This window comes from Phyllosticta citribraziliensis (genome assembly GCF_038025025.1).
Source record: "Phyllosticta citribraziliensis strain CPC 17464 chromosome Unknown J3D65scaffold_1, whole genome shotgun sequence".
Taxonomy (NCBI): domain Eukaryota; kingdom Fungi; phylum Ascomycota; class Dothideomycetes; order Botryosphaeriales; family Phyllostictaceae; genus Phyllosticta; species Phyllosticta citribraziliensis.
This window is the reverse complement of record NW_027117338.1, coordinates 3,127,528-3,142,645: the sequence shown is the minus strand read 5'-3', so window position 1 is coordinate 3,142,645 and position 15,118 is coordinate 3,127,528. Positions and strand designations below refer to the sequence as shown.

Genomic DNA, 15,118 nt, shown 5'->3' with positions numbered 1-15,118 from the left:
TTTCTTAATCTTCATCATCTTCTCCACTTTGTTTCTCTTCTTGCGTTTAACTTCATGAAGGCGATGGGTCAAGAGCAAGTGTTGGTGCGTGGGTGGCGGTCTTGTCTACGGTTTTCGTCGGTCGGTTGGTCATTTGGTGCTGGTTTAGGTAGACAGGTACGTAGGTATTGTTGGGGAGGCTATGGTGCTACGAATTTACTTAGAGTTTGATTTCAATGCTTTTGTTTTGTCGATGGAGGTGAATACGGGCCTTTCACAGTCTATCAAGCCACCTCAAGGGTAGTGTCCTTCACTGTCGACTTTGTCTCAACTAATAAATTTCCAACCTCTTTGGCGACTTCCGCATCTGCAATCACTCACTCCATCATCCTCTGTCTTTTTCTTTGCGATTCCAAGGGGTTGTCAGAAGAATAGTCCTCAGATCGAGATGAGCACTCGTCATATTCCGACGAGCGATCTGAATTGAAAATCAGCACGTTCTTCAGGACACCTTTCTCGAGCAAGACCTCCGGTGCTGGCAGGTCGAGTAATGAAAAGGGGGGGGAAACAAGGGAAGCTTCCTACCATCAGCGGCCTGAGATGGACGAACCGGTGCTCTGGGCCTTCTCCAACTCGCGCCCGGGCTGAACTCCACAACGGCCCCGACCAACTTCTCCTCATCCGGGCGATAAGCCCTGGAGTCTCTGAATCTCGACCATCCGTAGCGGTAGAACCGGTCAAACCTCGCGCCGTCGCGCGGCGTCGCCAACTCCCCACCCCCAGTCTCTACGGCGCGGCGCAAGCGCGCCAGCGGCTTCAACGACGCGACGAACTTGCGCGGGATGTAGAACGTGAGGCGCGTGCCACCCTCGGCGATGCTACACAGCGTTGACAGCAGTTTCTGCGAGGCCAGCGTCGCGGGGATGGGCATGTCGCCGTTGGGCGCGATGAGCAGCGGCGGCCGCTTGAGGCCGACGTCGATCTTGACGACGTCGCCTTTGTACAAGAACGAGTCGCCCCATCCGTCCCAGTCGTGGCCGCCCCGCAGCTTCATGTTCCAGAACGACTTTTCGTGGAGGAAGGCGCGCGCGGCGTGGGCAGGCAAGCTCGACAGCCGGCGTGCTTCTATGCCCGTCCCCTCGGCCGGCCCTTTGGAGCGGCAGCTGCAGCCGCATGCGGAGCAGGCGTCTGGCACGTTGGTATCGAGGCTCGTGAAGAGCGTCAGGTTCATCGAGTTGAGCGTCTCGGCGCCGATGAAGAGGAACAGGTCGACTCTCTTGCCCGATTTGCCCACCGTGTAGCCCTCCAGGTGGACGGGGACGCGCAGCTTGATGTACGCCAGCACCTGGAGATATTCACCATAACAGGTCGGGTCGCCGTCTCCGCAAAACAGGTCGATGGAGGCTTTGGTGCTCTGCGTGGGGAGACGATGTCCGAACGTGACGGGTTTGGCGTCGGTAGCGGCTTTGCGCCATTCGACTGCCACTGGCGTGTATTGGTCGCAGCACAGCGCTTTCTTGTCGACTGGGGATTTGGATCGGCGCAATTCGGCCTGCTCTTCCCATTCTGCTATCCTGGCTCGTGTGGCTCGTGCGAGCTCGTCTTGGTTGTCGCTGTCCATGGTAGTGTCTGTCCGTGAGGTCGTTTTTAGGTTGTCCAGTCGACACTTCATTCGCTCAGGTACAAAATGCGCCGAATTAGCACTGGCTGTTGATTTCCAATTCTTTTGGCCTGCGAAGGCAAGGGTGTCTGCAGTTGAGTACCGAATGCCTTGTCGAGTACTTGTACTGGACCCTTGACACGCAAAGTATGGATCAGCTCATACCGAAAACAGCATGGTGTGCTGAACAACAGAAGATCGAGAACTCCAAGGGTCACCAAACAGTAACAGGTCAGTCTCCAATAGCACAATTTGACCAAAGGGACTGGAAAACGTTAGATGAATAGCAAGAGTCTTTATCTACATGTGTCTTTTCTTCGTATATTTACAGTGCGTGGCCAAGCTCGCCGGCCAGGCAACAATTCCCCATCGACTAAACCAAAGTAATATGGTACAATATATGTACAACCAAGACCACAGCCGGTAGCGAGTGCCACTGCGGGCAGCCGCTGTAGCTACGATACCAGCGAGCTGCCGAAATTAATGTATTAGAATGCCTCCTCGTATCTGGCGTCCCCATTCCTCATGATTAGAAAAGGAACATCAAGGCCATCGCGATGGTCGGTTGACAGCAAAACATCTACCGGCTGCCCTTGCGATCAATGATCTTGCCGCCAAAGCGCTCCAGTAGCGCCGCCGCCTTGTCCCTGCCCTCCTGCTTCGCCAGCGCCAGCGGCGTGCGGCCCTTGGCGTCGCGGTGGTTGACGTGGACCGGGGCGTTGCTGTCCTGCCACTTGGACAGCAGCGCGGCGAGCGTGGCGACACGGCCGCCGTGGACAGCGGCGTGCAGGGGCGTCCAGCCGTTGTCGTCCTCGAGGGCAGCGCCGGCGGGTTCGGCGCTGAGCAGCGCGTCCAGCAGCTGCGTGCCGACGGGCTCCTCCATGCCCGCGGCCACGTTGAAGATGGTCTTGCCGTCGGCTTCCTTGCGCAGCACGTTCAAGCCGTGTTCGGCGCAGTAGCCGAGGAGCAGTTCGAGTGCTGCTGGGTTGCGCTCTTCGACGGCCGCCATCAACGGGTTGTTGGTCGCGCCTGCTGGGAGGACGTAGTGCGGCGGGAGGTTGGGGTGCGCGAGCAGCTTCTTGAGTCCGTCGATGCCGCCGCCGGACACGGCGATCCGGACAATCTTCTCGTAGGCCGCGGCGTTGGTCAGGTCGACGGCCGGGTGCGCCAACAGCGCGTCAATCACGGCCGTCTCCTCCTTGTTGAGCGCGTGCGCGAGCGGCGAGCGGCCGCTGGCGTCGGCGAAGTTGGGGTTGGCGCCGCGGGAGAGCAGGAGAGAAACGATGGGCTCGTGGCCGGCGAAGCTGGCGTGTGAGATGGCCGTCTTGCCCTGCGCATCAGCTTCGTCGAGGTTGAAGCGGCCGCTGTCGACAAGCGCTGCCATACACTCGACCGACTCACTGTCGACGGCACACGCGAGCGCCGTTTTGCCTCCGAGGTAGCATTCGCTGTTGACGAGCTGCTCCTGCTTGAGTAGCAGCTGCACGCAGTCGACGTGGCCTCGTCGAGCAGCCCAGCACAGTCCTTCGCCGAGTTGGAGCTTCTTGGGGTCGTTGGTGCGCAGGAGGATCTCAACGCTCGAGTAGTGGCCGAAGATGTTGGCAATGACGAAGTGGTCGGCCTTGGACAGGAGTTCCTGGTCGCCCTCGCTGTGCCTGGAGGCCCAGGTCCGCAGCCACGAGCCGTAGGGCTGCGCATCGGCGGAGCAGATGATGGAAGCAATGTTGTGGAGTTCGGCTTGCTGGATCTGACGCTCCCGGTCCTGCACAGGCCGCATGCACTCGGCCATATGGTAGCCCCACCACACGGCAGCGTAGTGGTAGAAGTCGTGGGAGCAGGCATAAGTCATCTGGTCGTGCAGCGAGCGGTCTGGGTCAATGTTTCTGCTGGGAATGGCCGACGCAACGAGGCGGACGTAGAGGACGCAGCGCCGAGCGAGCATGGCATTCATCTGCCAGACATGATGCTCCCTGGCGACCGGGTCCTCGGCGAGGTACGGCTTGAGAAGCCACGAGCTGGGAGGGGCACGCAAGATGCAGTCCTTGAGCGACTGGTGGATCAGGCGGATCGAGGGGTTGGAGTCGTCCTCGTCAACCTTGACCAACGGCCGGATGAGCTTGAGCACATATCCCGAGTCGAGGTCCTCAATCAGCTGCTGCAGCCGCTGCGGCGATAGGTCCGTCGGCTCGTCACCCACCGAAACGGCATACGCCAGCTGCTCGAGGGTCAGCTCCTCGCGCGCGAATGCCAGCGTCGATAGCGCCCTCTCAATCACGCGCCGCGCCTCATACTGCCTGCCCTCATCGTCCGAGTCCATCTTGACCGCGCGGTCAATGATTTTGGCGTAGATTCTCGACAGGCCAGTCCGTGCTGGCGCGGCATCGAGCTCGCGCAGAATCTTGCGCGCGTTCGTTCCGCTGCGTACGTACTCGAGCACCATGCGGATCCAAATGGCGGAGCCGTCGGCCCGTTCCGCGAGCCTCTTGACAATCTGGCTCCTGTTCTCGGCATCGGACCGCTTGTCCTCCTCACTCACGCCGTCCTCATCGCCCTGGGAATCGGTGTCGGGCTTCTTGGCAACTGGAATTGACGGCTTCTTGGCGTGGCTGACCCTCTTGGCCGTGGGAATTCTCCTCGAGGAGTTGTTGCGCTTGGCACCCTTTCGCGGCGTGCTGCTGCCCTGCTGTTCCCTGGTGTTGGCCAGCTTGTACTGTGGCCAGAACTTGTCGACGTAGTGCTGCGCAATAAGACGGTCCTCCTCTTTAGGACGCGCCGGCAAGAAAAGCGTTCCCTTGGGCAGTCTGTTCTTCAAGTCCCCATCAGGCCTCGACGAAACAAAAATCTTGACATGGCTCTGAGCCGCGGCAACACCGTCAATCAAGCCTTGGAGATGGGTCTGCGTCGAGTCGTTGCATTCGTCAAAGGCGTCCAGGACGATGTAGATCCACGCCTTGCTCTCCTCCTTCTTGAAAGTGGCCAGAATGAACTCGAGCAATTCGTCCCGAGACCGCGTGGGCGCATTCGATGCAATCTTGGTCCTCGTCTCCTCGACCCATGCGAGGAAAGATTGGCGGAGTTGCGGGCGGTGCGTCAGCAGCTGTGAGATGAGGCTGCAGTAAATGTTCTCGGCCTGGTTGCGCTCGCCGTCGTCTTTGCAAAAGTAGGCGAGGATGGACGGCCGCGGGTACGTGTTTTCGGCGTCCTCCTTGAGATGGTCCACGATGTAGGCCGTGTTCATCGACTTTCCGCTGCCAATGTCTCCAATCAGTGCCAAAAAGTTGGCTCTGGGCGAGTCGGGAGGGGGGATGCTGTAACATTCATGCCAACTCCTAAAGCTGTCGTGCTTGGTGATCCACTCGCAAGTGCCACGAGCACGGGGTTCCAAATAAGTGCTGCTCTCCTTGTTTCTGTTGGTGTCGAGGAGCTGGTGAACTATTCATTGTCAGCAGAGATCAGTAATATCTCCCCATGAGTCTCACCCTTTTGTTCCAACTGCTCGTGGCGGATGGATTTGACCTCTCCGTAGGTTTCGATGACGAGGCAGCGGGAGAGCGTTTCGACGTCCGCCACAAAGGCTGTGACAGTGTCAGGTACCTTGAGGCTGAATTGCTCCTTGAACACAGAAACAACAAAGGTAGAGCCGCGGAGGAGACTTGTGACGGCGAGGTAAAAGTCCAAGATGTCCTTGTACACCCGGATCAGAGCCTATTGATAGTCAGCGTCTGCTCCCATTGTCTGCTGGTGGATACGTACATCCTCGACGAGGTCGCTGTGCTCAAGTCTCTCGTTCTGAATGACCTTATCACACAGCTCCAGCTCCGGTAATCTGACTTGAAGCATGTTGATCTTGATGCGAAGCTCCTGAGAGCCTTCGCACAGAGAGGACAACATCTGCAACGAAAGTTAGCACTGTAGAGCAAGGTCGGAATGCATTCAGTCTCCATATCGAAGACACCAATTTGCTTACGTTGGTGGCCGTCTTGACGCAAACAAGCGCAGTCGACGCCGTCTTTTCCAAATTGGTTACGGGACTGATCCAATCCAAGCCACGCTGGACCGACCTCAGAAAAGGCGAGACGGCGCTCATTACCTGGCGGGATTTGGAAGCCTCCAGGTGGTCCTGATTCTCCTCGGCGAGGGCGATCAAAAGTTCCTGGGGACTGCGAGCGCTGGACGCCTCCCAGCCAACCATGGCACGCTGCTCATCGCTAAGCAGCTGGAATGCCTTTTCGAAAACGGAGGGGGGCGGCGGGGGCGGCAGCACTGCTGCTGGTGGAGGCGCTCCCTGTTCTTCAATAGGATCGGGACTCTGGCAGCGGTCCACCGGCGTGTCCGGAACTGGGACGTAAGCGGGCGGTGGCTCCTCCTCCTCGGGCACCTGAGACTTCTCCTCAGGCTTCTCCTCAGGCTTCTCCTCAGGCTTCTCCTCAGGCTTCTCCTCAGGCTTCTCCTCAGACTTCTCCTCGGGCTTCTCCTCGGGCTTCTCTTCAGGCGCCTCCTCTTTGGCAGCTTCAGGTGCCGGGAAATGGGGCTCGGAAGACGGCACCGGCTCCTCAGGCAAGCCGGGCTTTTCCTGATTCTCCGGATCGGCGGTGGACGGCGGCGAAGTGCCATCGTACTTTGAGGAGCCCTGGATGCTGCTGGCGGAGTTCGAGCTGGGAGAGTCGCCATCGGTGGCGGCCGTCGGCGGTGCTCTCTCGTCCTTGGTCGCTGGCTTCTCCTCCACCAGACGAATGGTTTCCTCTTTCGGAACTCCTCCGACCTCGGTCTTGGGCGGTGGTGGTGACGGCTCGTCCTTGGCGGCGGGCTCTTCTTGAGATTCTACTGCCTTTTCTTTGGCAGAGCCGACGTCGGCGGCTGGTTGCGAAGGCTCGATTTGAGCCGCCTTGTCGTCGCTCTTGGGAGCTTCGGCAGCCGGCGGCTCCTGGTTGGCTACCGGCTGTTCTTTTTTGCTTGAGGTAGAGGCGGGCCGCTTCTAAGTCTAGACATCAGACCGGCCCAGCTGGAAAATTCTACCGCGACTTCCACGAGAGGCTGCGGCTTTGAAAAGCCGCAATGTCGAGGGACATGGGACATGGCTTGTGCTTACCTCGCTCTTTATGCTGCCGGAGCCCTTTTTTGCTGCCCGGGGAGTTGGCGCTGACCCCGAGGCACTGGCTGGCGTCTTTTGGTCAGTGGCCGGTACCCTGGGCTTCTCAGGCACAGGCTCATCCCGCGCCTGGCTCTTGTCCTTCAAGCAGCAGAGCAGGCGGAGGCCCGACTGGTAGCGGGTCGCACTCGATTAGCGAACGGTCTGAATTGGCGGTGTAGGTGCAGCAAAAGTACCTTGGATGATTTTCCCTTTGCTCCTCCCATGGATGCGGATATCGAGGTTGAGAGAGAATAGAAATACAATAGAAGACACTCGTTAAACAGACATGTAAACAAGAGATGTGGCAAAGTGGACGCCCTAAGCTGGTAGGGTGCCTGGTGCGGGTGTTGCTAGTGGGATAGTTCGAAGACACTGTGGTGGACGAGCACGTCGCGGCGCGTGACGAGAGGACTTTCTGCACTCCAGCTTCTACCCCTGTTTTTTCGAGACGCGGCGCGAAGGTGATCGCTCCACTTGTCCAATATTACTCGAAACGCTCCCAAAAGAGGAAAGGAATCGGTTTCAATACGGACCTCGGGACCTCTGCGCGCGGTGCTAAGCCGAGGACGGTGTTTTGAGACGTTTGCAAGCGGTTTCAAATGAGCTAAGGAGGCCAGAATTATGTGTGCAATTTGCGGGGACTCCACTGATGGGCATTAAAGTGGATCAAAAGTACGGAAGTAGATCCGCCAAGAGGCGGTGAAAGGGGGCGAGTCAAGGCGTTCGATTCATGACAATCTCGATTAAAAGACAACGCTTTGGTCGATTGAATATGTATAAAGGACCACGACCCTTTCGAATCTCGCTTCTTGATGTTACCGTCTCCCGGGAGGCCGTCATGCAAAGTTCTGAGATGTTTACAAGGAGAAGTCTACTTGTAGGGAGAACGTCGAGACATTAGAAATATGTTGATGCTGTCATTAGATGCTGTGCCGGTCTACCACCGAGGCCGATGCTGTTCGTTATCGTCGTCTAGAGAAGCTCCTCATCGCCATACTTGCGCGCGTACATGCCGAGCGCCTTCATCGGGAAGATGAATTTGTAATTCGGATAGGAAATCATGCTGTTACGAATCAGTACCCGCTCGATAACTGGCAACAGTGGAGACACAACTCACCAGGAATTGTTGAAGACACCTTCGATGGCTTCCTGCAACCATTCGCCATTGGCTTGCTGCCTGCTCATAATCATCTTGAGAGCTCTGGATATGACAGCCTTGTCAGGAAATTCGGCCTCCATCAAAGCAATACAGACCCAAGCGGTCTGCACCACCTGGCTCTTTTCATGATTGCGCCAGACCTGGTCCTCACAGCTCTTGTAGCTCTCGCCCCAACCGCCATCTTCCATCTGTCGGTCTGTGAAGAAGTGGCAGGCCCGACGGACCCGCTCCGAGTTTTCATATGTCTCACCGACACTGCGGAGTGACTCGAGTGCGAACATGCCGGCGTACGTGAAACAAATGCCCCAGCTTCCATACCAGGAACCATCTGCACGCTGTGCACGCCGGATGTAGCCCAGAGCACGCTCGATGAAGGCGTCAATTTCGGCACGCCGGTACTTGGGAAACTTTTTGCGGAACGCGCAGAGAGCCGTCACGACTGCGGTTGTACATTCGGGGTAGTCGTACTCTACCATGATGCGCCCAAAGACTTCAGCGGCGTTTAGCCACTCGAGCTTTTCGGAACCACGAGTTGGCTCGTAGGACGAGCAGCCGCCAGATGGATTTTGCATTGTCAGGAGAAGGTCGGCAGAGTCCCTCAAGCGCTCGTCGGAGACGAGATCGGGGTAGTCAGAGAAAGATTGGAGGAGCAAGACGGACTTCAGGCCTTCGGCCGTGCAGTCGGAGACGGTGTATCCTTGCTCCCGGGTACTGAATGCCCAGGCGCCTTTGGAAGCTTGCCGGTATGAGACTTTGTGGTGAGGAGGGTTTTCCAACATTTGCTGCTTCTCGAGAAATTCGAGAGCGCTTGTGAGCATGGGCTTCCACTTTTCGTCGCGCTGCACGCCAGCCGCTACGGCAGCTTGGATCAGAAACGACGTGTCCCATATCTGCACTCCGTTGGTCCCGTTCATCAGCATTCCCTCGTTCTTGACCCACAGGAAGTCGGCCAATTTCTCGCGATGTTTCTGAACCGCGGGGCTGTCAAGCCCTTCCTGGATCATGGTGCAAACCATGTTCATGGGAGCATTGGCAGGTGCTAGGTTGGCGTAGTGAGTATTTTCGTCCTCGTACTTGATGAGGCGATAGGTCCACTCTTCGGCGCGTTTTACCAACGAGTCCATCCTCAGAAACGGAAACCATATGTACACGAGTATCCAGTTGATGACGTTCAAGATCCAGGTCTTTGGGCAGTAATTGTCCCTGGGCGAGATACTGTTTCTGTGGGAGTTCCAATTGATGCTAGCGTACGGCTGAGTGAAGAGCTCTTTGCGAAGCGACTCGGTCAAGGGAGTGAGCTTGTAGGACCATTTCTTGGAGTAGACGAATGACATTGGCAAAAAGACCTGGCGCATGTGAATCCACCAGCGCCAGGGAGCGATGGGGACCCAATCCGGGAGAAGCCTTTGATGGTGTCAGAATTCGCCCGTTGTGTTGACTGGCGGAATTGCACGCTTACCAGAGCTCAGGAGGAATGGGGTTGACAATCTCCCATGGAGTGACGCCCAGCACGCTGAGCCAGAATTTGGCCCAATGCGGACTATTTACCGCACCACCCAGTTGGTGCAGTGTGCCTCTCGCCTTGATCATTCTAGGGTCTTCCGCGTCCATACCAAGGAGCCTCAATACTGTGTAGTTCATGGCGGTACCGAAAACCGAGCTCTGGCCCTCAATGTGGAGGCCCCAGCCGCCATCTTCGGGGTTTTGGCGCGCGAGCAGATAATTCTTGATTTCCGTCTTGTGTGCCTCCGGGACTTCGGTCTCGGTCACGTACCAGGTAACTGCCAGGCCAGGCAGCAGAAACATTGGTCCGCCATATTCGCAGGCCCACTGTCCGGACGGGAGTTGGAGTCGCTCGAAGAAGGAGAGGCCATTCTCGACTGCTTGGGTGGGAGTTTTTGCGGGTGGTAGCTCAGGAAGACCCTAGAGTCTCGGTCAGTCCATGCGCGGCGCAGGAGATGACGTTCTATGACGCACCGTAGGCAAGCCCAAGTGGTACTTGTCAGCCACCGTCTGGGGCCAGTTCTGAAGCTGGTCGTCCGTTTCCAGGTAATGCCAGGTCTGCCTGCCATTCTCATCGAGGAGGCGCCATCGGCTGTAGTCCGTCTTGCCCTCAGCGGTCGTTTGGGCGGCTAAGGCGCCATTGGCGTGCCTTTCATGGGGCGACTTGGCGTGGCCGTTGGTAGCGACGGTGCGCACCATGCTGTGATGGCAATTCTGGAGCTGCAGCAGTATCCGAAGCTTGAGGGTGCAATGGCAGGATGGCGGAGAGCTCTGACGGAGCGAAAATGAGTGGGACGCGCAGTGGGCGGTGTTGATGGGACGCTTGGCAGGGGCTCTGCGGCCACGAGACACGGCCACTGTCCCGCGCGTCGCCTCACTTTGCGCGCCCTGGATTTGCTTATCGATAGCCGAGTCATGGTGGCGGTGGCCGCCTCGCTGGCCTGACGCGTGAGGTGACGGCCACGATGGATGACGGTTGTTGTCGTCGTTGTTGGTGTCGGTCGTCTCATCATCTCACGACGCCGTTGCAACCTTCGTTTGAGCGCTGCCACGACATGACATGGACAAGGCTAAGCGAAGCTTTGCTGGTTCCGGGCCGTCGGGGCAGTAAGCAGCGTTAAACTCGACCCTCTGGGCGATTAAGCATCTTGCCCCTGCTGCCGGCCACGGGTTGGTTCGTCGCCGGCGTAGCTTAGCAGAGCCTCGTCCGTATCCGCCCGGCTGGTAGGCGAAGAAGGATGGATACGAGCGAGAAGCAGTCATCATCTCGTGTGATGGCGAGGTCACAGCAATCTCAGGGTCCGTCCGTCGATGGATCCAAGGGGGCCAGAAGGGGAAAAAAAAAAAAGTTGACTGCCATTGTGGTTTGCTGCCCTGCCAGTTGGACAATGCCATTGCACGCCTCTGCTCTTTCTGGTTTTCCTCTTGACTTCTGTGCCAGGCATGGTGTTGAATTGCACGATTTTGACGTCACAGGCGGTCCAACCAAGTCCACAGCCCAACGTCGATCTCCCTTGTCGCTTGCTCGTCGGTTCAGGCAAGCTGTGTGACTTCAACAACTTTCGGCCTTCCCTTCGGCTTCATGTCCAAGGCCGACCAAGAGCGCAAAATTCGTCGACAGGGAGGCATCGCATCGCGTCGCATCGCATACATGCCCGTCCGAGGGTCACTCAACGCCGCACCGACCAGAGCGTACGTTGCTCGGATGACTGCCATTCGCGCCATGGATCATCAGCGCGTCCTTGTCTTCTGCTCTCTGATTAGCTCCGCTTGATCCGGGACGCGTTAGCGATTGGCTGTCGTCTTTTGGCCTCCACGGCGCCATGTGAAATCCACAGCAAAGTGACAAGTGACATTGCGACTGGCACAGAGGAGAAAGGATTTGGATGGAGAAGCACGGCAGCAAACTATCTCCTGCCTAGAGTTTCGCCGTCTCAACCATGCCCGCCATAACGCCCTGGGCAAGGGTTTAAGCTTGAGCCCGCGACAATCAACAATCCATTGTTTGTGTCTCTCAGCCCAACCGCGCCGCTCGCCTCGCACCTATCAAGCGAAGTCGACTATCAAGAACCGACTCCCGAAGCCGTTGCCCGCATAATGAGGATTGTGGGGCACAATGTGGTGGGGAAACTGCTCGGTATCTTCCATTCCCACAGACCTTGGAGCATCGATCAATCTCACCGTGAAGCGCCAAAAGGGCCGCGGAGGCACACAATGTTGCCTGAAACCTCCCAGAGAGACAATTCCCTTGGACATGTCGCGCTGGCTTGGCGAAGACGCGTCAGGAACGACTCCAAACACGACCACCATCTCATCGCGCTGTCAATTCTCGTAGACCGCTTGTGTGGCCTGCTGGGACACCAACAAAGCGCGCAGGCCAACCCACACATCCCTGGCCTCCGCATGTACCGAGACTGTTTTTGATCGAATCGCCCAACTGCAGCTCATCGACGTCCGCGCAACCTGAGCACTGAACCACTCGTACGACCCTCTGCTCGCTCGGCTAAGCCGACCAGTCGACAGCAGGGCACGACAAGGCTGCGGGCAACGGCGATGCCGACCAGCACGATGCCCTCTTTCTACATGTGCTCTCTGGGCAACACGTTGCGGTTTGAGAAATGACCGCCATCCGGACGAGATAAGGGGGCCGGCTATCAAAGCGCTTCAGCAATCCGGATGCCTTGTCGGGCAAGCGTGCAGTAGGAAGGGTGCCACGCGCCCGGCTGCAACCCCAGTATCTCACTCGCACCCCTTGGACAACCGCCTTGGATCCATCGTCGGCCAAGCCCCGTCTACTGCGCTTGTTGACAGGCGAAAAAGCAAAAAGCCCGACGATAAATTAAAAATTGACGTCCAATGATGTTACCGTGATGGCAAAACCCCATCCAATGACATCAGTTTGGCAGGTTTCTGTTGGCTGCCCTACCACAACTTTTTTCCTTTCTGCTGCGTCCGTTGCCCTGCCCGTCCAATGGGGGGCACCACAACCACCGGGCCAAGATGGCCAACCAGAAAACCTGCCGACACTCCATCGCCAGGTGCCTTGCTTCATCCCAGCATATACACTTCCAGCTCCATCAGCTGGTCGGTCAATGCGGTTTGTTCGGCAACTCGGCGCGCCAAGTCCTTGTCCCTTCAGGCACACGGCGCGCCTAGTGGTCGCATTTGGCTGCGAAGCGGTGCCACGGCGGTGCTGCTGCTGGGAGGTGAGGAAGGAAACGGCTTCTCTGCCCTCCGAGCACAATGCAAGGCCCGTCTATCTGCCGAGGGTAGATCTTTGCGGGTCGTGCGCTGCTGGCGCCGTCTTTTCTTGCTGCGTGCCCTGCGTTCCGCGATCCGATTATCAGTGGCATCGAAATTCTGACAGCGGGCATGGACGACACAGCTTGTCTATCAAGGGACACGCCAGTAGCCCCGGCAGCGACCCGATTGAGCGGCTGGCACTAGAGAGTCGTATAAAGAGCAAAACGGGATGCCTGGGTGAGTTTTGGGGCATGGCGTCGGCGATTTCGGCGATCAACTGGACAAACTCGTCGAGCACCATGAGGTACGGCCGAGCAGCGGCGGGTGGCTCAACAAGTCGATGTTTCTCGGCAACGAGGATTGCCGTGGAAGCATGGAGATCCGGTCTGCATATTCGACGGTCTTCGGGAAGTCTTCTTGCAGCGTGGGAGAGCAGCTGAGGTTGTCATTGTCGCGTCGCATCGCATAGCGCGGATGCAGCGCGCTGGAAAAAGGCGAGCTTCGGCTCGCCCCGAGGCAATTGTCTTGCTGTCGTCCGTCTTCAGCTTGTTTGTCCATCTGCCCCTCATCCAGAGCACATGGGCATGCGGACAAGACGGAGAGCTACCTGCTCGGCTAAGGTACATGGTGTATGCACGAGCAGGCATGTGTCGAGCGGGTGGGTACGAGGTGTGGTGAGTGATAGAGTTCGCGATACATGGGGAGGGGTGGTTGATAGACGGCAACAGCCTGATTGAGAAGGGCATCCATTGCTCCATCTCGGAGTGGACAACATCTGTTGTCTCTCTTGCAAGACGGCCGCGGTGAATGGCGTGCCCTCCGACTTTGCAGCAAGCCTCAGTCATCAGTACACCACCATCCATGTACATTATCGGCTCTCGATGCAGCGCTGCGGCTCTCGCTGATCCCTGTCTGCCGTGCCCCTCACAACACTAGGTGGGATACCTATCAAACAGCCTCATGACCTCCCTCTATCATCTACAACACCAACGGCAGCAGCCCTCCCTCCCACGCATCGCAGTCGAACCGCCAAAACGGGAAGACAGCGCCGTCCGTCCGGCATTGACAGAGCAAACTCCATTGCCCCCAACCGAACCAAGCCCACCTTACCTTGTATATGCTTCATCAGCAGCGGGATCCGCTGGTCGCTCGTCAGCCAATCAAGCGAGCACGCCACGGTGGCGGAATAGTGGGAGAAGACCAAAGAAGAAGCAGAGCGAGAAGAAAAAAAATAATTCCCCGCAACCGAACCGCTGCCCGCTGATAGACGGATCAGGGTGGATACAGTAACCATGGGCAGCCTGATCCCATCATCATGCTCGACTGGCTGGCTGACGGACTGACTGACTGACGTGCATTGCCGACTGCCCGTTCGGTCCACCCACCTGTCTCACTCCGTCAGCACCCTTTTCCCTTTTCGGGCTCCTGGCGCGCGCTTGGCTGCCCGTGCCGACGATGATGTTTGCTCTCGGCGCAGCTTGGTGTGTGTGGGTGTGGCTCTCCCACCCAGATGGTGGGAAATCTTCGTGTGCGGTGGTGCCTTGGCCAGGCGGGTTGACGATGATGGCTTGCTTGCTTTGATGTCGATGAGGGCACCACCACCTACATGTACCCGTCAACTGCATCTGTGAGACGCCGGATTGCCCGTATTGGCAGCCCAGCGCATTCTGCCACGCTACCTCGCTCGCTGCGTCGCGAATGCTACGCTACCCGGTACTGTACCTTAGCACCCAACCTCATCTTCCCTCGCCCATCACCATTTCCATCCCTCCGCGCCCAGCCAAGCGCGCGTGCTATGGGAGATGCGTATTCGTATCCGACATTATCCCTCAGATCCAATCTGCAGCTATGTATGCGCTCAAGCGAACGCATGGCTTTCCTTCACTCGTGCACTCCTCCAATCGCAGCCAGCGAGCGCGCAACGTTGCCGCCGCCGTCGCCGTCGCCGTCGCAAACGACCCGACCCCGCGACAGCAGCAGCAGCAGCAGGTAAGCAAGCAAGAAAACGCCATCCGCGTCGGTTGCCTCGTTTGCTACCTACCTACCTTACTCGACCCACTTCTACCACGCACCACGCACCACGCACCATGAGTACTGGATGTACTGTACCGTAGGTACGCCGTCTCTATCTCCATCATAAGGTACGGTACCCACACCGCACACAAGCTCACCCTACCCACCCCACTACAGCTAAGGCAGCTGCCTGCTGCCAGGTTCTATGGTCTATATGGTTTCTATTTCTATTTCTGCTTTTTTTTTTGCATGCCCCTATCCTCACCATCACGCTTCTTCCACGGCTTCAGTGCCCGCCCTACCTTGCCCTGCCCGCCGAGGCGAACCACCAGCGCTGGGCGCCTCACTGCTAGCACAGTACAAACCAAACTAGGCGATTCTCTATACCCCCCGGCTGCTTCATCTGCTTCGTGTGTTTTGCTGCCACTCC

General features: G+C 57.7%; 4 protein-coding genes across 4 annotated transcripts; 1 reads left to right on the top strand and 3 right to left on the bottom strand.

The window, feature by feature from the left end:
* Window positions 1-165: 165 nt before the first annotated feature.
* On the bottom strand, window positions 166-1,813 carry J3D65DRAFT_48176 (uncharacterized protein). The gene is made up of 2 exons (XM_066796594.1): window positions 565-1,813; window positions 166-457 (listed from the first exon to the last, which is right to left on the bottom strand). The coding sequence occupies exons 1-2, from the start codon at window positions 1,649-1,651 to the stop codon at window positions 357-359; spliced, it is 1,188 nt and encodes a 395-aa protein (XP_066660313.1). The 5' UTR covers window positions 1,652-1,813; the 3' UTR covers window positions 166-356.
* A 120-nt stretch (window positions 1,814-1,933) lies between these two features.
* On the bottom strand, window positions 1,934-6,728 carry J3D65DRAFT_655267 (uncharacterized protein). The gene is made up of 5 exons (XM_066802490.1): window positions 6,656-6,728; window positions 5,607-6,591; window positions 5,393-5,530; window positions 5,119-5,344; window positions 1,934-5,071 (listed from the first exon to the last, which is right to left on the bottom strand). The coding sequence occupies exons 1-5, from the start codon at window positions 6,706-6,708 to the stop codon at window positions 2,220-2,222; spliced, it is 4,254 nt and encodes a 1,417-aa protein (XP_066660312.1). The 5' UTR covers window positions 6,709-6,728; the 3' UTR covers window positions 1,934-2,219.
* Window positions 6,729-7,706: 978 nt separating this feature from the next.
* J3D65DRAFT_48138 (lanosterol synthase) lies at window positions 7,707-10,288 on the bottom strand. The gene is made up of 4 exons (XM_066796590.1): window positions 9,907-10,288; window positions 9,389-9,852; window positions 7,888-9,333; window positions 7,707-7,833 (listed from the first exon to the last, which is right to left on the bottom strand). The coding sequence occupies exons 1-4, from the start codon at window positions 10,129-10,131 to the stop codon at window positions 7,743-7,745; spliced, it is 2,226 nt and encodes a 741-aa protein (XP_066660311.1). The 5' UTR covers window positions 10,132-10,288; the 3' UTR covers window positions 7,707-7,742.
* A 1,791-nt stretch (window positions 10,289-12,079) lies between these two features.
* Window positions 12,080-13,178, top strand: J3D65DRAFT_48132 (uncharacterized protein). The gene has a single exon (XM_066796588.1). The coding sequence runs from the start codon at window positions 12,303-12,305 to the stop codon at window positions 13,113-13,115; it is 813 nt and encodes a 270-aa protein (XP_066660310.1). The 5' UTR covers window positions 12,080-12,302; the 3' UTR covers window positions 13,116-13,178.
* Window positions 13,179-15,118: the final 1,940 nt, after the last annotated feature.